The sequence below is a fragment of the Doryrhamphus excisus genome, linkage group LG4 (genome assembly GCF_037039965.1).
Source record: "Doryrhamphus excisus strain RoL-2023G ecotype Guam linkage group LG4, RoL_Dexc_Guam_v1.1, whole genome shotgun sequence".
Taxonomy (NCBI): Eukaryota; Metazoa; Chordata; class Actinopteri; order Syngnathiformes; family Syngnathidae; genus Doryrhamphus; species Doryrhamphus excisus.
In genome coordinates this window covers 16,750,001-16,776,850 of record NC_136360.1, presented here as the reverse complement: position 1 = coordinate 16,776,850, position 26,850 = coordinate 16,750,001, and the positions used below count along the sequence as shown (strand labels likewise).

Genomic DNA, 26,850 nt, shown 5'->3' with positions numbered 1-26,850 from the left:
GGTTCAAGACTCTTCATCCTTGTATTTAGCAAATTTATTTTATTCATTAATTTATTTTATTAATTTTTATTAATTTTTTTTTGTTTTTAATAATTTTTTTATTTTTATTTTTATTTTTTGTCCCGTACCAAAGTAGGCGGTGAAATGAGCATCCAATGCCATAATGGGTACCATAGTAAGTGTCAATATAGTGATATACTATATAGCACATCATGACTAGTTCAAGACTCTTCATCCTTGTATTGTTTCTTGAATTGGCTCATGGTTGTGCATTGGGACTGGACGTGGGACTGGAAATCATCTGATCAGAATGTCAACATTTGGATCTTCTTTTTCTTGTCTGCTTCAGATCCCAAGGTGAGCTGACCTGCTGCTGTCGTCATCCGTCGAGTCACGCTGGCAAGGAAAGTACCGGAAAACAACCACAAAATGTCAACTCCTCCCTTTGACCTGTTGTTCTTCACCTTCTTTCTTCTCTTGCCGCTGGTAAGCCCAACAATACTTTGGTATCTCCTTGTCTCATTGGTTATAGATTTGTTTGCATGATGACCACTAAATGAAGAACATAATGAGGGTGTCTAAGTGTAGCATGAAGATGGTATGATCTCTTTGGTTGGACGTCCTAAAGAACAAAACCTCTAAGGTCCAACACAATCTATCCTACAGCCAACATTGAATTGAAGACTTAAAGTCTAGACTCTGATCCAAGGCTACGTGCACATTAATGTTCATGTAAGCACGCAAGTCTCGAAAGTTTCACGGCGACTCAGCAGGCGTCTGCGCTGTCTAACGTCCTGTGACTAATTGAATCATATCTGTCGTATATGACATCATTTCTAGACATCTAATTGGGTCACAGATCACAAGGCAGTGTGTACAGTAGATCCTGGATGTACAGTTGTGTACATGTACATATACATGTATGTACTGTACAGTAATGTTCAATATGTTTATATAATATAATGTGTAATGTTCAATAATCCCACAACAGGCATAAAAAATAATAATATTATTATATAATATGTAAATATTATATAATATAATAATGTATTATATAATATAATATATTATATTATTATATTAATATAATATAAAAAAAATATTAACCTTACTACTACTACTACTACTACTACTACTACTACTACTACTACTACTAATAATAATAATAATAATAATAATAATAATAATAATAATAATAATAATAATAATTATTATTATTATTATTATTATTATTATTATTATTATTATTATTATAATATCAGAGTTACTGTTGCAACGACACATCATCAGTAGGGTAAAACTGACCTGTCTCACGACAGTCTAAACCAGGGGTGGGCAAACTACGGCCCGGGGGCCACATCCGGCCCGCCAAGTGTTTGAATACGGCCCGCCCAATCTTTCCAAAGTATTTCATTTAAACTCAACATACAACCTGGCATCATGGCCTGAGCCAACCTTTTGATGGTTTTATCAATTTCGTTTTTTGACATGGTCTGTTGTTTACAAAGTGCTCCTGAAAAAAGGGACACAAGCACATAATAATAATAATTATTATTATTATTAGATTATTATAATTATTATTAGAACTATTATGATTATTATAATTATTATATTAATGCTAATTATTATATTAATTATGTATAATATTATTGTTACATTTGCATATTTTACATAATAATAATATAATAATTATTATTTTAATTTTATTGTAATTATTATAATATTTTATTATTTTTAAAATATTTAAATATAAATATAAAATAATAAATAATAATAGCAGATTGCATGACAATTTTACAGATACAATAATACCAGGTGGACTGTTACGTGTAAAATATATAGTCTGCCCCCCCCCTCGTAAATTTTGTCATATCAATGCGGCCCGCGAGTCAAAAAGTTTGCCCACCCCTGATCTAAACCCAGCTCACGTTCCCTATTAGTGGGTGAACAATCCAACGCTGGGTGAATTCTGCTTCACAATTATTATATTACTATTATATAATAGTAGTTAATAATAACAATAGTTTATTTTTTATGAGGGATTATTATTATTATATAATATTATTATTGTTATATAATAATAATAATATAATAATATAATAATAATAATAATAATATAATAATAATAATAATAATAATAATAATAATAATAATAATCCCTCATAAAAAATAAACTCGGAATCCCTGGCATCACTTTCCGTCTGGGAACACATTTATGTCAACACACATCATCTTTATCAGGAGTATTTATGTCTTATAATGTCTACTATATTGAGTAATAGTAAGTGTGTAAAGGTGACTATAGGGCTGTTATTTCATGTCTAGAGGGCTCTAATAATGTTACAAATGACATTTTAGAAGGTCGTGAATAGTTTTGCAATTGTCTTTGCTCTAACTGCAAAAATATTATCATTTATCATGACTGGGACTAGAATGGATTAACCGTGATAACTGAGGAATTATGTACATTACCGCTTTTTTTGTTTTCCAAAGAAAAACACATTTTAATGGGTTTTACAAACAATGTTTTTAAATTTTATTTCTAATTTATTTATTTATTTTATTATTGATTTCATTTAGTTTATTTTTTTTAATCTTATTTTGTGTAGTAAATAAAAATTAATATATTTTGAGAAGAGTGGAATGTTTTATCAGAGCTTTTCTTGTGGATAACCGGAACCAAAGCACTGAAAGAGTGTAGGGCATAGCAGAAGCAAAAGCACTGAAGACCGTTATTTATTTATTTATTATTATTATATTTTTTTGTACCTGATGTGGCCCAGCTTCACCCAGACCCTAGCTCTAGTGGCCCCCAGGTAAATTGAGTTTGAGACCTCTGCTCTCTTCTCTTGTTTTCTTTCCACACACCAGCCATTGCTCGCCCCCCCACTCTGAGTCCCGATGTCAATCCACCATAACACAGCTGTGATGAGGTCCAACCAGGAAAGCCTCCCAGGATGGGGGCATCCTTGTGTGGAATCTCACTCAGCTCAGGCATGGGGGGCGGGGGGGTCGCTGGTCCCTGTTGTGGTGGTGATGGGGGGGGGGCACAGAAGGGTGCAATTAAAAAGAGTCTCTTGATGTGATCCTGTCTGTGTATCTTGACAGATGGCCCAATCCAAAGTCTAAATATATGACTTGCTTTGTTTTCACTTGAGACGTCCTCTGATTGGTTAGCTTACGGCTTGGGGGGGGGGGGTGCCGGCTGCTTTGATATGCCGTGTTTAACCTCTTAAACCCTGGCCCACAAAAAGACATATCCAAAATAAATCATATTTTAGTGTTAGCATGTTGGCTACACAGTCAGGAGATCGGGAAGACCCTGTGTGAAGTTTGCATGTTCTCCCCGTGCGTGCGTGGGTTTTCTAGGCTTTTTCATTCCAAAAACACGCATGTTAGGTTAATTAGTTGTGCTGTGTGAGTGTTTGTTTGGATCATTAATTTGATGTAAAGTGCGTAATAAATTAAATTTATAATAATAATAATTATTATTATTATGCGGCACGGCGGTCTAGTGGTTAGCGCGCAGACTTCACAGCTAGGAGACCAGGGTTCAATTCCCATCCTCGGCCATCTCTGTGTGGAGTTTGCATGTTCTCCCCGTGCATGCGTGGGTTTTCTCCGGGTACTCCGGTTTCCTCCCACATTCCAAAAACATGCTAGGTTAATTGGCGACTCCAAATTGTCCATAGGTATGAATGTGAGTGTGAATGGTTGTTTGTCTATATGTGCCCTGTGATTGGCTGGCCACCAGTCCAGGGTGTACCCCGCCTCTCGCCCGAAGACAGCTGGGATAGGCTCCAGCACCCCCCCTCGTGAGGAAAAAGCGGTAGAAAATGAATGAATGAATGAATGAATGAATTATTATTATTATTATTATTAACCTTATTCATAATAATAATAATAATAATTATTATCATTATTATTGTTATATAATAACAACAACAACAATAATAATAATAATAATAATAAAATAATAAAATAATAAAATAATAAAATAATAAAATAATAAAATAATAAAATAATAAAATAATAAAATAATAATAATAATATTTATTGGCCCAATTGTTATGGATGTGTTGTGTTTTGTTGCACCGTGAGCAAGTATGTTGTTCTTGGCCTCTTTTTTGATTGTTATTATTATTAATTATAATATTTATTATTATATAATACATATATACTATTTATTACTATTATATAATATATATAATAGTTATTATTATTTATAATAATAACAAAACAATAATAATAATATTTATTATTATTATTATTATTATTATTATTATTATTATTATTATTATTATTATTATTATTATTATTATTATTATTATTATTATTATTATTATTATTATTATTATTATTATTATGTGGGGCCAAAAAAACAAGAGGCCAAGAACAACATACTTGCTCACGGTGCAACAAAAACACAACACATCCATAGCAACTTAACACATCGCATAAATCAAAATAACACTTAACGTCAAACTTATTTTCAAATGCCCGCAAGGCATGCTTGGTAGTCCAGCTGCAACAACAACATGAACTATGAGCATTAAAATACATGTGGCTATCAAGCAGATGTTAACTTCTTGTTTAGTCCTCTGACCACCACCTCAACAGTACCCCCCCCCCCAGCACACAGTGAAGCAACCATGTGACACTCTCTTTGTCTGGTGCTTCCTCTATCCTGCAGGTTCCAAGCCAGCAGGCCCTCTCCAACTGTGTCATCAAGAGGGAAGAGGATAAATGCTTGGAAATGATGGCCTTGGATGAGCCTGGAAATGATCCCGAATTTGGTGGGTTTTTTGGTTTGATGTTATGGATATGTGGAACTATGACTTGTACTATGTGATGCGTTCCAATGCAACTCATATGGATGTTCTAAATAACTTAAACCAGGACCGTTAGCATAGGCGTCTATAGTTAAGATCATGAGAACACCTGTCCATATTTCATTCCCTTACATCCATTTTTGGAGTGTGTCTGTTGGGATCTTTGCGTGTTCACAATCTTTGTTTTAGTTCCTCCCACTGCTGGTTGAGGTCAGGGCTCAGTGTGGGAAAGTCCAGTTCTTGCTGACCAAAGCCAAAGCCATCCCTAATATTTATCTAGTGGGGTCAGGCCCAGGAAGGTTTCTGAAAAGGCCGAAATCTTTCATTTTACTTTTTATAAAGTTTTCCTATAATCCAGGAGACACCCCTGTGGTGTCCCCTACAGAGAACATACTAACTGATATAGTTCATCTTCAAACAGCTAAAATAACGCATAAGGCTAAAAATAAGCAATTAGCTAAAAATGTCATCCAATACTTCTCTACAAGAGAGGAGAAATATGATCTCAGGGAAGAAGTACATTTGAAACACTTCTATGCTAGGACTACGTTATGCTAGCCATAGCATTTCAGTATGTGGAATCAAACTATGGAATGGATTGAGTAAGGAAATCAAACAATGCACAACGATGAGCCAATTCAAGAAACAATACAAGCAGTTGATGTTTGCTAAATACAAGGATGAAGAGTCTTGAACCAGTCATGATGTGCTATATATATCACTATATTGACACTCACTATGGTACCCATTATGGCATTGGATGGTCATATAAAAAAATAATAATTAAAAATAAATAATAATTAAAAACATATAAATTAAAAAATATATAAATTACAAATATTAAAAAAAATTAATTAAAAAAATGTATAAAATAAAATTAAAAACTTAAATTATATTTGGAAAGCAGGAAGTGAACAAATGTAAGAGTTACTGATTGTAAAAGTACCAGATGTAAGGGTAGGATTTAATAAGCTTTGCTTCTTCCTACTCCTTTTGGACATGTGGAACTGGGAACTTATTATGGGATGCACTCAATTGGAATCTGATGCATGTTCAAATGAAATTAAACCATTACCATTACCATTACCATATGGTTGGGTGCTGAGTACGACAAAAACATCGACGGCTACAATGTTTGCGACGTTCACAAGGCATGCCCTTCGAAACAAAATGATGCTGACTATGTCGCTGTCGTGTCTTCAGGGTGTCCATGGATGTGGGACAACCTGACGTGCTGGGAACCTGCCCGGATTGGAGACGTGGTCGAGGTCAACTGTCCTGAACTCTTCTCCCAGTTCATGAGTGAGGAAGACTTTGGTGAGTTTGTAGCACTTTTAGCACAAATGCAGTATATTGTGTTGACGTGTTTGTTGTTGTGTTGCATTCACAGAGCTGGGGAAGGTCAGTCGTAACTGCACTGAGTTTGGCTGGTCCGAGACCTTCCCTCACTACGTCGACGCTTGTTTATACGAAGGGAACAGCAGTCATCCGGTTTGTACACAAACGACTATCCCAATGGGATTTCATTCCATTACTAATGCAAGCAATCTTTTGCACAAATTCGTAAATTTCTGAAACGATTCAGGCATCAAACATTCCCAAAAATCCCACTTCCATCCATCCATCTATTTCAATGTAACCAAGGTTGGCAGCCTAAGCAGGAAAGGCTAGACTTTCCTCTCTATGGGTCCATTGTCCAGCTCCTCCCGATGGATCATGAGGTGTCTCCAGGCCAGTTGTCCTGGGTCTTCCCCGAGGCCTCCTACTGCTCGGACATGCCCGGAATACCTCCATTCAGACCATTCCCACCCCAAAACTCTTTTCCACATTCCAAAAAATCACATTTTTCATGATATTTCCGTATACCCAAATTCCCATGTCAGATTTTTCCACAAAAATTCCCACTTATCCTGCTGCAATTCCACATTTTGAGCCTGCTTACGTCAAAAACGGGTGATTGCAATAAGGATAAAAAAAAAAAGCCCACTTCCGGGTATTCCATGTTCTACTCCACTACCAAGATATTTCTTGTCTTCGCCATCGCTTGAACCCTCCTGTGGTGGCATCACAAAACCGTTTTAAAGGTTTGACTGTTAGCGTTGGACCGTACTGAGGGAGTATGCTAATTATGTTGTACTGCGTGTTGCCCTACCAGGACATGTACTACCTGTCGGTGAAGGCTTTGTATACTGTTGGCTACAGCACGTCTTTGGTGTCCCTCACCACAGCCATGGTCATCCTGTGCAGGTTCAGGTAAGACCACTAGACCTTGGGCAAAATGACTATTGGATCTCCTGCTGGTTATGTAACTTTATGTAACTGGGTTAGGATTATGGTTCGGGGGTTAGGGTTTGGGGTTAGGGTTACAGTTCGGTGGTTAGGTGTAGGGTAAGGGGTTGGGGTTTAGGCTAAGATTAGGGGTTGGAGTTTAGGGTTACGGTTCAGAGGTTAGGTATAGGGTAAGGTTAGGGGTTGGGTTTAGGGTAAGGTAAGGGTTTGGGGTTAGGGTCGGGTTATGTTTATGGTTCGGGGGTTATGTTTATGGTTTGGGGGTTAGGTTTAGGGTAAGGTTAGGGGTTGAGGTTTAGGGTAAGGTTAAGGGTTGAGGTTAGGGTCGGGTTATGTTTGCGGTTCGGGGGCTAGGCTTAGGGTAAAGTTAGGGGCTGAGGTTAGGGTTATGGTTCGGGGGTTCGGTTTGGGGTAAGGTTAGGGGTTGGGTTTAGGGTAAGGTTAGGGGCTGAGGTTAGGGTTACGGTTCGGGGGTTAGGTTTGGGGTAAGGTTAGGGGTTAGGTTTAGGGTAAGGTTAGGGGTTGAGGTTAGGGTTACGGTTCGGGGGTTAGGTTTAGGGTAAGGTTAGGGGTTGGGGTTTAGGGTAACGGTTCAGGGGTTGGGGTTTAGGGTAACGGTTCAGGGGTTAGGTTTAGGGCAGGGGTCAGCAACCTGCGGCTCCAGAGCCGCATGTGGCTCTTCAACCTCTTTATTGTGGCTCCCTTTGCGATGCTTGAATATTTTTAACACCCGAGTGGGGAAAATGCACGTCTTTTGTAATGAGTTTTAAAAAATCCAACTTTGTCTGAGACCATGAATGCATCCTGAGTGAGTTCTGACTGCTATCCAGTTCAGTACATGAAGAAAAACAAGTAATACTTACCTACAAATCTAAAAAATAAATTTGAGATAATTTAAAAACAGCGTCATGGGAACTTGTTTTTACGTTTACAGTAGTTTACACATACATTTATGTAAGTTTATCTCCAAAACTAGCAAGAGTACTCCAACTCGTCTTTTCTTATCTGAACTACTTTGATACCCCCAAATTCCCTCCAATGTTGTTTTAAACATACTATATGTTTTGCGGCTCCAGGCTATTTTTCTTCAGTGGGCATTGGGTAAAATGGCTCTTTTCATAGTAAAGGTTGCCGACCCCTGGTTTAGGGTAAGGTTAGGGGTTGGGGTTTAGGGTAAGGTTAGGGGTTGGGGTTTTAGGATAAGTTTGGGGTTGGGTTTAGCGTAAAGTTAAAGGTTGGGGTTAGGGTTACGGTTCGGGGTTAGGTTTAGGGTAAGAGGTTGGGGTTTAGGGTAAGATTAGGGGTTGGGGTTTAAGATGGTTAGGGGTTGGGGTTTAGGGTTATGGTTCAGGGGTTAGGTTTAGGGTAAGGTTAGGGGTTGGGGTTTAGGGTAAGGCTCAGGGGTTAGGTTTAGGGTTACGGTTCAGGGGTTAGGTTTAGGGTAAGGTTAGGGGTTGGGGTTTAGGGTAAGGTTAGTGGTTGGAGTTTAGGATAAGGTTGGGGTTTAGGATAAGGTTGGGGTTTAGGGTAAAGTTAGGAGTTGGGGGTTAGGGTTACAGTTTGGGGTTAGGTTTAGGGTAAGGGTTTGGGGTTTAGAGTAAGGTTAGGGGTTGAGGTTTAGGATAAGGTTAGGGGTTAGGTTTAGGGTAAGGTTAGGGGTTGGGGTTTAGGGTAAGGTTAGAGAATAGGTTTAGGGTAAGGTTAGGGGTAGGGGTTTAGGATAAGGTTAGGGGTTGGGTTTAGGGTAAGGTTAGGGGTAAGGGTTAGGGTTATGGTTTGGGGTAAGTTTAGGTGTTGGGTTTAAAGTTAAGTTAATCAAATAGTAACCTGTAACACTAAAGCTACCATCAAAATGATGCATGGTTCATACCTTTTGTCAAAAATCATCAGGTGATGAAATGTACCTGCATGTCAGCGTGACATCACCATCCTCACCCATCTGGTGTTTCCGCACAGGAAGCTGCACTGTACCAGGAATTTCATCCACATGAATCTATTTGTGTCATTCATCTTGAGAGCTATTTCCGTCTTCATCAAAGATGGTGTCTTATATGCCAAGGAGGACAGCGAGCACTGCTTCATCCACACTGTGAGTACTGAATACTGTTGGTGATTATTGTGTGCCCCCCCCTCATGTGAGTGTGTTTTATGCCCATGAAGCTGGAGTGTCGGGCGGTGATGGTGTTCTTCCACTACTGCGTCCTGTCCAACTACTTCTGGCTGTTCATCGAGGGTCTTTATCTCTTCACCTTACTGGTGGAGACCTTCTTTCCGGAAAAGAGATATTTCTACTGGTACATCATCATTGGCTGGGGTGAGGCTTCTCACGTGATGGGCACGCCCAGTTTCATCTTCAGTGATTCATATTTCTTTGATCGTGCCAGGAACCCCCACCCTGTGTGTGACCATCTGGGCAGTGCTGAGGCTGCATTTTGATGACATCGGGTAGGATTCTACTCTATTCTACTCTATTCTACTCTATTCTACTCTATTCTACTCTATTCTACTCTATTCTACTCTATTCTACGCTATTCTACTGTATGTCATTCTCATTCTAGCGCTAAGTGCTTTCTGAATGATGCTGCTCTTTCAGCTGCTGGGACATGAATGACAATGCTGTCATCTGGTGGGTGATCAAGGGACCCGTGCTGGCTTCCATTATGGTAAGTTTTTGGAAACACGTACCAGGGTTTGGGTTAGGGCTATAGTTAGGGTTCTGGTTGGGGCTAGGGTTAGGGATGGGGTTAGTGTTAGGGCTAGGCTTAGTTTTAGGCTTATGGATGGTGTTAGCGCTAGGGCTTGGGTTAGGGCTATGGTTAGGGTTCGGGTTAGGGCTAAGGTTAGGGATGGGGTTAATGTTAGGGCTAGCCTTAGATTTAGGCTTATGGATGGTGTTAGCGCTAGGGCTAGGGCTAAGTTTAGGGCTATGGTTAGGGTTCAGGTTGGGGCCAGGGTTAGGGACGGGGTTAATGTTGGGGCTAGGCTTAGTTTGAGGCTTATGGATGGTGTTAGCACTAGGGCTAGGGCTAAGGTTAGGGATGAGGTTAGGGCGAGGGTTAGGGATGAGGTTAGTGTTAGGGCTAGGCTTAGTTTTGGGGTTATGGATGGGGCTAGGGCTAAGGTTAGAGGTTTGAGGTTTGAGGTTCAAGGTTAGGGTTAGGTTAGCATCAGGGTTGGAGTTCAGGTTTGGTTTAGGCAAGAGATTAGTGATAGATGGTAGGTTTTGATGTTAGGGCTAGGGGTTAGGGTTAGGGATGGGGTTAGTGTTAGGGCTAGGCTTAGTTTTAGGATTAGGGATGGGGCTAGGGCTAGGGTTCGAAGTTAGTGTTAGGTTAGTGTTAGGGTTGGAGTTCGGGTTTGGTTTAGGCAAAAGGTTAGTGTTGGATGTTAGGGTTAGATGTTAGGGCTAGGGGTTAGGGATAGAGGGTTGGGGTGAAGGAGGGTTTGATAGCTGCAATAAAAACAAAATAACTCAGGAACGGATTAGGGTTCAGTTAGGGTTTAGGCTTAAGTTTAAGGTTAGGGATAGGGCGTCTTTTGGTTGGGGTCTGACCCCTCACGAACTTTGCTGTAACTTTACCAGGAACAATGTAACCTATACTGTATACAAGGTCAAACATCTTTGACATGAAGTGGTGTTATTTTTCCATAAGCATATTCCACCAGTGTGTATTGAACTGGCATGAAGATAATATTAATGATATATTTATGTTTCCATGTACAGATCAACTTTGTCCTCTTTATTGGGATCATTATCATCCTCGTTCAGAAATTGCAGTCCCCGGATATCGGAGGAAATGAGTCCAGTATCTACCTGTAAGCGTCACTGTGGGAGGGAATTGGGTAAAAACGTTCTCCTCTTTAGGGTGACAGGGAATTGTGGTCTTGTTGTTGGGCAGGAGACTGGCACGTTCCACTCTGCTGCTAATTCCCCTCTTTGGGATCCACTACACTGTCTTCGCTTTCTCCCCCGAGAACGTCAGCAAGAGAGAGCGGCTGGTGTTTGAGCTCGGCCTGGGATCCTTCCAGGTAGGCCAAGCCTAAACCTTGAATGAAATACGTATGCTTTATGAAGTTTGTTATTGTTACTGTCAATAAAAACCGAGATGAGCAACCCAACAATTTGCCTCATCGGCTTGAATTTGTGCTTTCAGGGCTTCGTGGTGGCCGTCCTCTACTGCTTTCTCAACGGAGAGGTAAACAGAACAGTAGTGTTTTTCACTTTTTTTTTTCAAAAATATATGAACAAATAAAAATATGGGCTATTCATGGTCCAAAAATATGTATAATGAAGCAAATGTGATGTATTTTATGGAGCATAAACATGGCTACATGAACTCAAACGCACATAGACAATCAAGACGCATGCAAATATGCTGTAGTATTCACCACTGGTCACTAGGTGTCAGTAATGTTCAGACACAAACGGCAGGCTTGATTGCAGGAGCAACAGTTTTATATATATATACAATAATAATAATAATAATAATAATAATAATAATAATAATAATAATAATAATAATAATAATAATAATAATAATAATAATAATAATAATAATAATAAATGAGCAATAGTAGTATGCTGGGCTGGCAGGCCCATAAAAAGCCAAAGAATCTGCCGATAGTAAAAATAATATAATAATAATAATAATAATAATGACAATAACGGCAATAATGATAATAATGATACTACTACTAATAATAATAACAACAACAAGAACAACAACAACAACAACAACAATAATAATAATAATAATAATAAAGAATAAATGAGCAATAGTAGTATGCTGGGCTGGCAAGCCCATAAAAAGCCAAAGAATCTGCCGATAGTAAAAATATAATGATAATAATGATAATAATGATAATAATGATAATAATGATAATAATGATAATAATGATAATAATGATAATAATGATAATAATGATAATAATGATAATAATGATAATAATGATACTACTACAACTACCAATAATAATAATAATAACAATAACAACAACAACAATAATAATAATGATAATAATAATCCCTCATAAAAAAAATAAACTCGGAATCCCTGGCATCACTTTTCGTCCGGGAACATATTTATGTCAACACACATCAGCAGGAGTCGTATTTATGTCTTATAATGTCTACTATATTGGGTAATAGTGTATAAAGGTGACTATAGGGCTGTTATTTCACGTCTAGAGGGCTCTAATAATGTTACAAATTACATTTTAGAAGGTTGAGAATAGTTTATCTATGCTCTAACTGCAAAAATATTATCATTTATCATGACTGAGACAAGAATGGATTAACCGCGATAACTGAGGAATTATGTACACTCCCGCTCAAAAGTTTGGGATCACTTGCAAATTTGTGAAACAATGCAAAATCTATGAATAAATCATGCTGGAAAAACCATCTAAAAGTCTAAACTAAAACCAAAATCTCTTACCATGCTGTTAACTACTCCCTTCAGAGAGCAGCACAAACTGGGTCTAACAAGGACACAAAAACGACGCACAACTGTGCTGATGATGGATGACTAAGGATAGGTTTTAAAATAAAAAAAAACATTAATCAAATACCATACACTACCGCTCAAAAGTTTGGGATCACTTGCAAATGTCTTTGTTTAACACATTTTCATGCATTTCACAAACAATGAAAATGAAATAAATGGGTCTAACAAGGACAGAAAAACAATGCAAAATCTATGAATAAATCATGCTGGAAAAACCATCCAAAAGTCTAAACTAAAACTAAAATCTCTTACCATGCTGTTAACTACTCCCTTCAGAGAGCAGCACAAACTGGGTCTAACAAGGAAAGAAAAACGCCGCACAAATATCTGAGAGTGTGTAGTTTGTGTACTTTAATCAGCATCTTTTACCACCATCTTTTACTTCCTTTTGATCAGCCTAGAACGAGGAACTCAGCAATCCTAGTCTCTAAACCTAGACCTCGCCCTAACCCTTTCAAGTGAGGTCCATTAGTAATGACCTTGTGAAGTATCTCCCTCAAGGTGCAATCGGAGATCAAGAGGAAATGGCGCAGCTGGACGGTGAACAGATACTTTGCTGTGGACCTGAAGCACCGACACCCTTCGCTTGCGAGCAGCGGAGTGAACGGGGGGACGCAGCTTTCCATCCTGAGCAAGAGCAGCTCCCAGATCCGCATGTCCAGCCTGCAGGCCGAGAGTCCGGCCACTTGATCGACCCCGCCGGGAACGCCGCGACCGGCATCGATGTCGCCTCTGGATCTGACGTCAACAAACCTACGACACCCATCCTAATCCCGATGACCGACCTCCTCAACCATGATCCGGACCCCAACCCGGAAAGCACACTTACAACCCAACAGGCTTCAAGGTGAATCCTCATCCAAACTCCACTTTTCCATACATGGGATTGGGTGAAGCTGTTGACAAACAGGATGTTCCCGATTGAGGATGGATTGTGTTCAAAGCATCTAATTGGTGTTTGCGTACTGAGATGATTCCACGACTGAGTAATCCGTGGTGGAACGGACAAAGGCTGCCAAATTTCCCAAATCTTAATTTACCATGACCGTGCGTCCGGAATGTCAATGCCGGAATGTCGATGAAAATGACTCCATTTAAGATGGAACAGTTGGGAAAATAACCCTGCTGGTTTTGTACGTTTACCCGCCCGAACGATACGTTTAAGGTAGCTTTATTGAAATTGAATAATTCATAACTAATGGTTATAAATTCATTTAGATTGGATATGTCTTGGTTGCACGGCGGTCGAGTGGTTAGCACTCAAACCTCGCAGCAGCTAGGATTCAGATCCAGATTTAGAGTACATTGCTCAACTTTAACGCACAAGCTAGGGCTACAGGCTATCAATGCATGGGCACCACCGCTAGCATAGCAAGCTAACAAGCTAACTAGTTAGCTCCTCACTATTTACATTCTCTCAATTTGAATTAGTTGACAAATGTGGAAGTGGTAAAAATTTCTCACAGATAATTTGCGGAATTATGTCGGGACACAGGCTGCACGGCGGTCGAGTGGTTAGCACGTAGACCTCACAGCTAGGATTCAGATCCAGCTTCAATTATTAGAGCCCCGTAGACTGAAGTAACACCCCTACAGTCACTTTACACACCTATTATTTTTTTATTTAGAGTACATTGCTCAACTTTAATGCACAGGCTACGGCTACAGGCTATCAATGCATGGCGGCACCACCACTAGCATAGCAAGCTAACAAGCTAACGAGTTAGCTCCTCACGATTTACATTCTCTCAATTTGAATTAGTTGACAAATGTGGAAGTGGTAAAAATTCTCACAGATAATTTGCGGAATTATGTCGGAACTCAGGCTGCACGACGGTCGAGTGGTTAGCACGCAGACCTCACAGCTAGGAGACTAGGGTTCAATCCCACCCTCGGCCATCTCTGTGTGGAGTTTGTGGGAAGACCCCACCCTTGTTCTCCAAATGGAGTTTTCAATTGGACATTCAAATGAATGAATGAATGAATGAATGAACGAACAAATGGTTCTCTGACCAAAATAATTCCTAGGATGTGTGACCAACTACGACAAACGTTCCCCCGCCAAATAGTGAGCCATGTCTTGTATTGGGATGACATTTATACGTCAATCAAATACAAATCTATTTATAACCTTTACTTCCTGTTTGCACTACCGGTCAAAAGTTTCAGAATTTCAAGATAATTTTTCAAGATAGTCTGCCTCTCTTCCATTGTTATTCCCTTTTTCATTCCATTTGTGGAACAACAGTACAATGCTAATGTTCACCAGGCTACATAGAACCATTTTGGTATTACGGTAACCATTATTGTACCGCCTGCCAAGGCTTGAACAACCTAAGAAGAGCTTGACATTGTTGAGCCATTTTGTAGTCCCTGGACTTGAAGCACTTGGGGGTTCTAAAAGTTTTGACCGCTAGTGTATACTAACATGCTAAGTTAATTAGCATGCTAGGTTAATTAGCCACTCCAAATTGTCCATAGGTATGAATGTGAGTGTGAATGGTTGTTTGTCTACGTATATGTGCCCTGTGATTGGCTGGCCACCAGTCCAGGGTGGACCCCGCCTCTTGCCCGAAGACAGCTGGGATAGGCTCCAGCACCCCAACGACCTTGTGAGGAAAAGCGGCAGAAAATGAATGAATGAATGAATACTAACTACTATTCATTGAATTGCGTGTGTGTCTCTTTAAGAGTGAGGCTAAAGCGGGCATGCTAATGTACAGGAAATATTCAGTTGGCTCAGATGTGGCTTTTGTTTCGGATCACATTGGAAATGAGACCAACAACGGGAAAAATTCAAGAACATTTTTGCTCCAGTTAAGGGGAATACCAAAAAAATTCCGTAGAGTGGCTCATAACGAAGCACATTAAGATTCCGGAGTGACCAAGCCAATCTCCAGGATGTTAATCCCATAGACTTCCATCCCATACAAGAACCAATGGATGCAATGGATGGAACTTTCTGTGACAAAGCGACAGCCTTCAGGATTGGGAAAAGTTTTTGTGTGGACAGAAAATCAACATTGTTGAACTAGGTCAAAGGTCATGTCGCTGCAGTGGAGAGGGAAAAACCAAAAAGTTCATATGTGACGTTTGAGCACAAACCAGCCTAAACACAAATGGAGACGATCTCAGCGCTGGGAAGCATCCGAGTGGAAGTGGAAGAGCCCACTGATGCTTGTGTAGGTTTAAGCAGCCACTCGTACAGAAAATGTCAATACTTTTATTTCCGATGTGTCGTTTACGATTTTACGTGCATGTGGTTCTTTATGTGGTGCACTTCTACACTTTTTCTTCGCTGTTTTTATTTATTATAGTGATTAGAATCACTTTCACTTTCACTTTCCAGTCTTCTGTATATAAAGTACATAATAATAAGTCGTGTTACACTCCGAACCTCCACGGGGGACTCCTGCTGGAACGTTCGGCATCAGTGACAACGTTTGGTTCTGTTCTATCGTTTTCGTGGATTCGGTATCTATGTCCATGGTCTATAGTCTTTTCTGAGGATGTACACCAGATCCAAGGTAGTTCCAAAACCCACTTGATCCACTTCTCGCTCAACGGCAACTCATTTTTCTTCGGTCTCCCTCAAATATGTCGTGTCTCCAGAAGTGCCTTTAACCTTTTAAAAGCACAGGACTCTGTTTTATGTTGCTACGGAAGGTAGCAACTGAAAGGTAACTGAAGGTAACCGTTCTCAGCTAGATAGGACAGCTGTTCCCCTATCTGGTCTTTCAGCATAACTGAAGACCTGCACGGATGAAAGACGAAAGGATCTGAAGTGTCTGCTTGTCGTCCAATCATCAGTGCCCTGAGAACCGAATGACCTCGAGAACATTCGCAGGCATGGAAGCCGAAATGAACGCGGAACACAAGTGAACGTTCCGAGACCATCAAATGTCATGAATAATTCCATAAACCAAAACGCTGCTGTGTTTTTTTTTATTTTATTATTATTTTTTTATTTTTTATTTTTTAATTATATTCATTATATATTTATATATATTATATATTATAATATATATATATATATTATATCAATATTATATATATGTTCTGAGACCATCAAATGTCATGAATAATTCCATAAACCAAAACACCATGCTGGTGTGTTTTTTCAAATTTTATTATTATTTTTTTATTTTTATTTTTTATATTATATTTATTATATATATATATTTTATATACGTATATTATATATTATGATATATATTATAATATATATATATATATATATATATATACATATATATATATATATATAAATATTATACATACGTTCTGAGACCATCGAATGTCATGAATAATTCCATAAACCAAAGCACCACGCTGGTGTGTTTTTTTAATTTTATTATTATTATTTGTATTTTTATTTTATTTATTTTTTTCATTGTATTTATTATATATTTTATATATTATAATATATTATATATATTAGAACTATTATAATATATTATATATATATTATAATATATATTATATATTAATATCATATATTATATTTTTTATATTTATTATTATATTCATTTATTATTTGTATTTATATATTATCTATTTATTTATTATTTATATTTTATTTTTTTTATAATTTTTATAATTTTTATAATTTTTATTATTTTTATTATTTTTATTATTTTTATTATTTTTATTATTTTTATTATTTTTATTATTTTTATTATTTTTATTTTCCGAAAAACGATTTGGTGGCCGAGGATTTTAGAGATTTAGCACCATACCAACATAAATCAAAACTGCAAATATCGGAATTATTAATGTGACGCTATGACAACATCAATGAATGAAGCGGAACGTTGTTGCGGTCGTGTGGATGTTCAAGTCCGTCATCATGGATCTTTCCCTGGATTACTTTATCATTCACGTGGGACTTGGAGCCTCACATTGCCGGGTGGATGTCTATATGATAATAATAATAATATTCATTGTCATCACTTTATGAAGTACATTAGCAAACATGTGCTAAGTCGGTCGTTCCATTTATGTGCCAAATTAGGCTCCAGTTTGCAGTGTTGAACATCGTCCATGGAGTTGATAGCCAGTATTTATACAGTGAGTGTGATGGGTTATGTTTTACTTTATAAATGTGCTAATAGGTGATGTAAGCTAGTTTTGCTTGTTTTGTTTCTATGACTGGAATAAAAGTAGAACATCGAGAATCACAGGGTTTGTTCTCTCATGGGAATTGTTCAAAGAAATGATGTGTTGCTTTTTTATTGTCATTTGCCTGACAAAAATAATTGTGAAAGAATGATTTTGGAGTATTTTCCCTGTAATTCTTATTAAATTGCTTCATTGTATTGTATGAATGGCTTTTTGTGTCACTTAAAAACCCAGTAGGGGGAGGAGTTTATTTAATTCATCGCTATGACAACCGCCAACTTGCACAAAAAATGTCAACTGCTCGAAATAAGATTGGAAATAATCCACCGAGTATGGGAAATATAATTTTTTTATATAAAAAAATATAAATAAAATAAAATATAAAAATAGTACTTTGAATAGTCCTTGTATGAAATGCTCGCAGCTTCTCTCCATACCCTCCTGCTTTCTCTTGTTTTTTTAATTCTCAAAATCTCAGATTATTTTAATACTTCATCATAATATTATTATATATTATTACAACTTTTTTCTTGTAAATTTCTGTCTTTTTTCCTCATAAATTTGTAAAAAAGTTACATTTTTTTCTCATACATTTCTGTCATATTACCAGTTTTTTTTGTTTTTTATTCTCAAAATCTCAGATTATTTTAATACTTCATCATAATATTATTATATGATATTATTAAAAAATGTTTTGAAAATTTCTGTTTTTTTTCTCATAATTTTTTTTAAAAAGTTACACAATTTTTTTCTTTGATAAATGTCTGTCTTATTACAAGTTTTCTCTTGTTTTTTTAATTCTTAAAATCTCAGATTATTTTAATACTTCATCATAATATTATTATTTAATATTATAAAAAAATTCTTGTAAATTTCTGTCTTTTTTCTCATAATTTTTTTAAAAAAGTTACACAATTTTTTTCTCTGAGAAATTTCTGTCTTACTACAAGTGTTCTCTTTTTTTAATTCTTAAAATCTCAGATTATTTTAATACTACATCATATTATTATTATATAATATTATTACAACTTTTTTACTGTACATTTTGGTGTTTCTCATAAATTTGTAAAAAAGTTCCCCAAAATATTTTCTCATAAATTTCTGTCATATTACCAGTTTTCTCTCATTTTTATTAATTCTCAAAAGCTCATATTATTTTAATACTTAACCATAATATTATTATATATTATTACAACTTTTGTCTTGTAAATTTTGTCCTTTTTTTCTCATAAATGTACGACTTTTTTCTCAAAATCTCAGAACCCCCCTCTGAGATTTGAACATGCAAACGAATCACAGTGGAACATAGTACAACTCCCACTTCCACATTCTCATAAATTTCCAACTTTTTTCCGGAAATCTCTGCGTATCCCAAGAATAGCAGATGTCCACCAGACCAGGACTAAGACCAGGACTAAGATCTTGGCTGGAATCAAGCCCTGGAAGAATGGAATGGAAAGGCTCCTCAAGTTTTCTTCTGGCCTCATCTGTCTGATAAGGCCCACAAGAGGTGTTCTCTTCATGGACAAGCACAGTGATGCCTGTCAATCATACTAAAGTGTTTTTTTAGTGACTTAGTGATTTTTTGGAATCCACACAAATATAAACACAAGTCCACGGTCCACTTTCCCTTTCTTGAAAGAGATTCAGTTCTTTTGAGTCCAGGGTTTATCTTCAACCACAAGACCTCTCTCTGTACTTTATAGTGCAATACAAAATCTGACCAGTAGATGTCAGTAGTATGCCATAGATCAGGGGTGGGCAAATATTTTGACTGGTGGGCCGCATTGAGTTAACAAAATTGACCGGGGGGGCCATAACATATATTTAACATACACACTATTTTATACTTATAATTTTTCTAGATTTTTTTGGTCTAATTTTATCTGTAAAACTTTTTCAGGAGCACTTTAAACATCAGTCATTTAATATATCATACATTTATTTATATATATATATTGTTAATATATATATTTTTTCTTGTTATTTATTTTCATTTAATTTGTAATTTTTTTTTTTTTTTACTAAATAAGACGTCCGACTTGCAAGTTATGTTGCCAGATTGTATGTTTGAAATACTTGAAAAGCAACAGGCGGGCCGGATTCAATCGCTTAGTGGGCCGCATGTGGCCCCCGGGCCGTAGTTTGCCCACCCCTGCCATAGATAGAGGTCCACAATTACATACATGACTGGCAGACACAACACTGTATCTTTAAAATAGATGGTAATGGTAATGGTTTAATTTCATTTGAACATGCATCAAATTCCAATTGAGTGCATCCCATAATCAGTTCCCAGTTCCACATGTCCAAAAGGAGTAGGAAGAAGCAAAGCTTATTAAATCCTACCCCTCCATCTGGTACTTTTACAATCAGTAACTGTTACATTTGTTCACTTCCTGCTAAATCATTTTTTTTATTGAGGGACAACTGCAAACCTGAACATAAAAGAAACCAACAACAAAAATGGGAAAAAATTAAAGCGATTTTACAAAAGTAAAGACAAAATATTGAGTCATAAACTAAGAAAAGAAATAAAGCATAAAGTTGAAATATTAAAAGAAAAAAATCTGATAATATGAGATACAAAAAAATTGTAGATTGGAAAAGTTATGGTATTACAATAACAAAGTATAAATATTATGACAATAATTAGGGATGGCCTGATATCAGCATAAAAATGTTAAAAACACATCTATGTTCATGTCATGTTGATGTCAAATTGGTATCGGAAATTGAGAGTTGGGCAATAATAATAATAATAATAATAATAATAATAATAATAATGAATAAATGAGCATGAGCATAGTAATATGCTGGGCTGGCAGACCCATAAAAAGTCAAAGAATCTGCCACATATTGGAGTAATAATAATAATAACAATAACAATAACAATAACAATAATAATAATAATAATAATAATAATAATAATAATAATAATAATAATAATAATAATAATAATAATAATAATAATAATAATAATAATAATGAATAAATGAGCAATAGTAATATGCTGGGCTGGCAGGCCCATAAAAAGCCAAAGAATCTGCCATGTATTGTAATAATAAATAAATAAATAAATAAATAAATAAATAAATAAATAAATAAATAAATAAATAAATAAATAAATAAATAAATAAATAAATAAATAAATAAAAACAACAACAATAATAATAATAATAATAATAAATGAGCAATAGTAGTATGCTGGGCCGGCAGGCCCATAAAAAGCCAAATAATCTGCCATTTATTGGAATAATAATAATAATAATAATAATAATAATAATAAAAATGAGCAATAATAGTATGCTGGGCTGGCAGGCCCATGAAAAAGCCAAAGACTCTGCCGATAGTAAAAATATACTTCAGTTGTCACACCTTTATTTAATAATTAATAAGTACCATCACAAAGGGGTTTGCACCTACTGTGGATCCCCGCATAAATTTGCAGATATTTTTTCCTTACGATTTTCCATAGAAAAACTCTAGAAAAAAAATAGAAAACTCTTGTTGAGTCTGTATAAATAAATAAATAAACATAAAAATATATAAATACATGATAACACAGTTAAATGTACAGCAAATATTAACCAATATTTTAAAAAAGGCTAACCATTGGTACACATTCAGGTCTGTAGGATTCACTTTTATTGCAAATGTTGACCAGAAATCAGAGGAGAATATCATTGTGTCTCCCAATGGGCAGTGCCCCACAGAAAAGGAAAGCCATCTCCATGGAAGTGAAAATAAACGTTATGAAAAGCTCTTAGCTGTCATGAACATCATTAAGTAAAAGTGTGTGTGTGTGGGGGGGTCATACATTCCTTGTGTGTTTTGTGTACTGTGTGAATGACTCTGAGTTTGTTGAGGTATAATATCGGGAAAAGTTCCGACTTGTTCATTTGTGTTTTGTTTTTTATGACTTTACATAAACAGCTGTAGTGCCAGTAATGACCCCTGAGGTACGCCTGTACCTCAAAATTTGACCATTTCCTGTAATCAACAAATATAGTAAAACCTTGATAGCTTCATGTTATGGAAAAGACGATTGATGCTCATTTTGAGCGCTGAGAGATTTCTACTTTTGTGTTTGCGCCCCCCCCCTGACTGACCTCCATTCATTCTCTGGCTGGCTTTGTTGTGGGGTGTACAGGATATATATTTTATGTGGGGGCTCTGGAGGCTTTTACCATTAATTATACACAAACACAAAGCTCTCCATTTGCCGGACAGATGTTATTTTTTACTTAGAAAGGAGAGAAAGGCGACTCTTTCATAATTCAGATGTAATCCCCCCCCCCCCCCCCCCCCCCACCGGAGAACAAATAAATAAATGACTAAATAAATAAAGCAAAAACCAAAAAACACAAACATTTGGTCTTCTACTGCTGTGAACTCACACACGCACACACACAAACACACACACACACACACACACGCTATTTCCTCTGCTTCAGCCTGTAAGTGCTCTCGTAAAAAATATGGAGCATATCATTTTTTATTCAGCCTGCTTCTGTAAAGTATTTTGACAAATCACTCGCACCACAACACACCTGCCTTTGTTAACGTTACACAATGCGAGTATTTTTATTACTTCCTAATGTATGCTCAAGTTATGCCATATATTGCTTGTATAAAGCTAATCATAAAGATAAAGCTACTACAAAAAAATACATCTTATGCTGGAAATGTTGGTATGAATGTTAAAAATGGCTACAAATGCTACTATGCTACTGTTAGCATGCTAGAAATGCTAACATGTCAATGTTAGCTTACTAATACCTGGCATGATAGTGCCAAGTGTTTATATATGTGTTTCCCCATGAAAATCACTAAAAATGCTAGTAGTGCTAGTAATGCTAACATGCTAACGTTCACATGCTAACACCTAGCATGATAGTGCTAAGTGTTCATATATCGTTTTCCCCATGAAAATAGCTAAAAATACTAGTAATGCTAACATTCTAACGTTAGCATGCTAATACCGAGCATGATAGTGCTAAGTGTTTATATATGTGTTTCCCCATGACAATCGCTAGAAATGCTAATAATGCTAACATGATAACGTTTACATGTTAACACCTAGCATGATAGTGCTAAGTGTTTATATATGTCTCCCCATGAAAATAGCTAAATATACGAATAATGCTAACATGCTAACATTTGCATGCATGCTATCACCGAGCATGATAATGTCAGGTGTTTATATTTGTCTCCCCATGAAAATAGCTAAAAATACCAGTAATGTTAACATGCTAATGTTATTATGCTAACACCTAGCATGATAATGCTAAGTGTTCATATAACGGTCTCCCCATGAAAATAGCTAAAAAATACTAGTAATGCTAACATGCTAACGTTAGCATGCTAACACCTAGCATGATAGCGCTAAGTGTTTATATATGTGTTTCCCCATGACAATCGCTAGAAATGCTAGTAATGCTAACATGATAACATTCACATGCTAACACCTAGCATGATAGTGCTAAGTGTTTATATATTGGTCTCGTCATGAAAATAGCTAAAAATACTAGTCTTGCTAACATGATAATGTTAGCATGTTAACAACTAGTATGATAGTGCTAAGTGTTTATATATTGGTCTCCCCATGAAAATAGCTACAAATACTAGTAACGCTAACATGCTAACGTTAGCTTGCTAACACTTAGTATGATAGTGCTAAATGTTTATATATGTTTCCTGATGAAAATAGCTAAAAAATACTAGTAATACTAGCATGCTAACAACTTGCATGATAGTGCTAAGTGTTTATATACGTCTCCCCATGAAAATAGCTAAAAATACTAGTAATGCTAACATGCTAACGTTAGCATGCTAACACTTAGCATGATAGTGCTAAGTGTTTATATATGTCTCCCATGAAAATACCTAAAAATACTAGTAATGCTAACATGCTAATGTTAGCATCCTAACACCTAGCATGATAGTGCTAAGTCTTCATATATTGTTTTCCCCATGAAAATAGCTAAACATACTAGCACTTAGCATGACAGTACAAAGTGTTTACATATTGGTCTCCTCATGAAAATAGCTAAAAATACTATTATACTACTATTATAATACTACTATATGCTAACATGATAACATTAGCATGCTAACACCTAGCACAATAATGCTAAGTGTTTACATGTTGGTCCCCCCATGAAAATAGCTAATGCATTGGCAATTGGGAACAATGGCAATTGAAGACAGAAAGGGAGGCTTACGGAGCTAGCGGGGGATCAGAAGGGGGAGGAGCTAGCTGTGTGCTAATAATACGTATTTTCATAAGCACAAAATTATTGTGATTATTATTGTGATTATCCTGAGCATGTACTGCAGACTCGAGCGTGCATCCATTAGGTCAGACCTCCCCAGCCTGGTTGAGGTTTCATGTCAGGCCTTTGGGTTTTCAGGGCTTTGGGACCGTTCACTTCCCCTCCCTTTGGCAAGCTGAAATCGCACCCCAGGGCCGGCAGATGATCGTTATTCACACCTCCTGCACACACACACACACACACACATATGATGGCTCTCATGCACACTCGGTGGGAAAAGTTGTGGTTGGCAGTGGAATCCCAGTCCTTTTAGAAAGGCATCCCATTAAAAGTGCATGAGTGTGTCTAGGAATCAAGACACTGACTCTACTATGTGTGTGTGTGTGTGTTATTTATTCATGCAGGGACCTTTAATGGCGTGTAACACACATCCTGTGCTGGACATGACAAAGGTTGAGCGAAAGCGGAATGTGTTGTTTGAGAAACATAACGCAGAATCGAGGCGATCCCAACATCGATAGCACCCAGACCAAGGGGGGTCAGTATCCGATCCATTGTTCAGTTCTCTTCTGTGGTTACTTTCAGTAATATGTGTTTATGAATACTCTTGCATTGTATTTTGTTAAATTGTTGTCTAATATTTTTTTATTTTTTTTTTATTTTTGTATTTTTCATTTTGATTATAATCATAATCAACACATGTATTTAATTTCAATGATCTTTAAAAACGTCCACACAAAATTAATTTGTCCAACATCTTAGACCGCGGCAATGTAAAACCCGACTGACCGAGAACACAGCACGCTGCCGGCGGAGGCCCTGAAGTTCTTAAAGTGACCACAAGATGGTGCTGTTGACAACAAACCCAAAGTCAAAACACTTTCATGATTTAGTTTGCCGTTTGTCTAAGAAGTCCGGCCATCAAATATTGATCATTGTTGTATAAATAATAATGAATAACACTCTCAGAAAGAACGTATGTTTAATTTGCAGATGCATTTATTTTCACCAGTCTGGACACAATGCATGTATTTTAATTTTTCAATTGTAAATAATTTTTTTAAATTAATTTAATTAAAACAACAAAAATGGATATAATATCTCATTAAAAATATTTATATATAATATATATTATATAAATATAATATATATGAAAAATATGAATAAAATATGAATAAAAATATGTATGTATAATATATATATTATATATATAATATATATATTTTTAATGGGATATTATATATATTTTTGTTTTTTTAATTAAATTAAATGAAAAAAAATTATTGTGTATGTATTGTAATGTATTGTGTAAAAAACAAAAATAGATAATAATATCCCATTAAAAATATGTGTATATAATATATATAATATACATATATTTTTTAAAAATGGGATATTATATCTATTTTTGTTTTTTACCTTTTTTATTTTCAATTTATTTCCAATTTACTAATATATTTAATAATAATTAAATTTAATATTTTATAATTATTAATTCTCACCAGTCTGGACACAATGCATGTATTTTAATTTTTTAAATTTTAAATATATATATGTCTATATATATAGACATATATATATTATATAAATATAATATATCTATAATATATATATTTTTAATGGGATATTATATCTATTTTTGTTTTTTACCTTTTTTATTTTCAATTTATTTCCAATTTATTAATATAAATATTATATATAAATATAATATAAATATTATATATATATTATATGTATATTTTTAAATGGGATATTATGTCTATTTTTTTACCTTTTTTATTTTCAATTTATTTCCAATTTATTACTATTTTTTAATTTTTATTAGTTGTAAATGTGTTTCCATGTGACACACACACACACACACACACTTCTCTCTTTCACTTTTTTTCCTCCTTCCCCTCCACGCTTCCTTTTACCTCCATCCTCTCCTCCGTCCTGGCCACCCTCCAAGGTCGAATGGAGGTTGAGCCGGAGGAGCGTGCTGAGCGGCGCTGACAGCTGTCACTTGGGCGGGTGCTAATGCAGACAAGCTAACCTGAAATGAACAGAGACAGACTGACCACCTCGTCCTCCTCTTGGTCTTCTCTTCCTTCTTCCTAATGCCTCCTCCGTGGGGAACGCCGGCAGCGGAGAAGCAGGCGAGGGGTTGAAGTGGCAGCGCCAAGATAAGGCGGGGGATAAAAGGCGGGTCGGCGAGGTCACGGTGTGGTTAGCGCCGACAGCAGGGCTCTGAAAGAGATCTAGCGGAGGGGAACGCAAACAAGATGAGGTGATATGTGGGAAAATGGTGGGGAATGAATATTCCAAACTTCCTAATACTTAGCCATTCCCTACACATTCAATATTCCGACATTTTTGGCCAAAATATTTATTTTTCATACAAAATTATTGAAATTACTGTATGTATTCATGCCCAGTAAAGCTTAACTATTGATCCAGACTTTTATTCTCAAATTCTCACATTATTTTAAGACTATTATCATATAATATTATTACACCTTTTTTGTTGTAAATTTCTCTCTTTTTTCTTATAAATTTGTAAAAAAGTGACAAGTTTTCTCTCATTTTTAAAATTCTTACCATCTCAGATTATTTTAATACCTCATCATAATTTTATTATATAATATTATTACAAGTTTTTTCTTGTACATTTCTGTCTTTTTTCTCATACATTTGTTAAAAAGTTTAAATTTTTTCTCATAAATTTCTGTCATATTACCAGTTTTCTCTTTTTTCTATTCTCAAAATCTCAGATTATTTTAATAGTTCATCATAATATTATTATATAATATTATTACAACTTTTCTTGTAAATTGCTGTCTT

The 26,850-nt window shown here is 36.0% G+C and overlaps 1 protein-coding gene across 1 annotated transcript; it reads left to right on the top strand.

Annotated features, from left to right (window-relative positions):
* The first annotated feature begins 2,901 nt into the window (after positions 1-2,901).
* On the top strand, positions 2,902-13,743 carry adcyap1r1b (adenylate cyclase activating polypeptide 1b (pituitary) receptor type I). Its single transcript, XM_078789926.1, has 13 exons — positions 2,902-2,994; positions 4,694-4,796; positions 6,036-6,149; positions 6,223-6,323; positions 6,988-7,085; positions 9,078-9,210; positions 9,282-9,435; positions 9,506-9,566; positions 9,715-9,784; positions 10,846-10,937; positions 11,021-11,150; positions 11,276-11,317; positions 13,117-13,743. The coding sequence occupies exons 1-13, from the start codon at positions 2,902-2,904 to the stop codon at positions 13,477-13,479; spliced, it is 1,554 nt and encodes a 517-aa protein (XP_078646052.1). The 3' UTR covers positions 13,480-13,743.
* The last annotated feature ends 13,107 nt before the right edge of the window (positions 13,744-26,850 follow it).

Bases quoted from the DNA above. Each gene is read 5' to 3' on its own strand.
- adcyap1r1b (XM_078789926.1), top strand. From the start codon at position 2,902: ATGTCAATCCACCATAACACAGCTGTGATGAGGTCCAACCAGGAAAGC. The intron at 2,995-4,693 runs GCATGGGGGGCG...TCTATCCTGCAG, and splicing joins TGGAATCTCACTCAGCTCAG to GTTCCAAGCCAGCAGGCCCT. The intron at 7,086-9,077 runs GTAAGACCACTA...GTTTCCGCACAG, and splicing joins GTCATCCTGTGCAGGTTCAG to GAAGCTGCACTGTACCAGGA.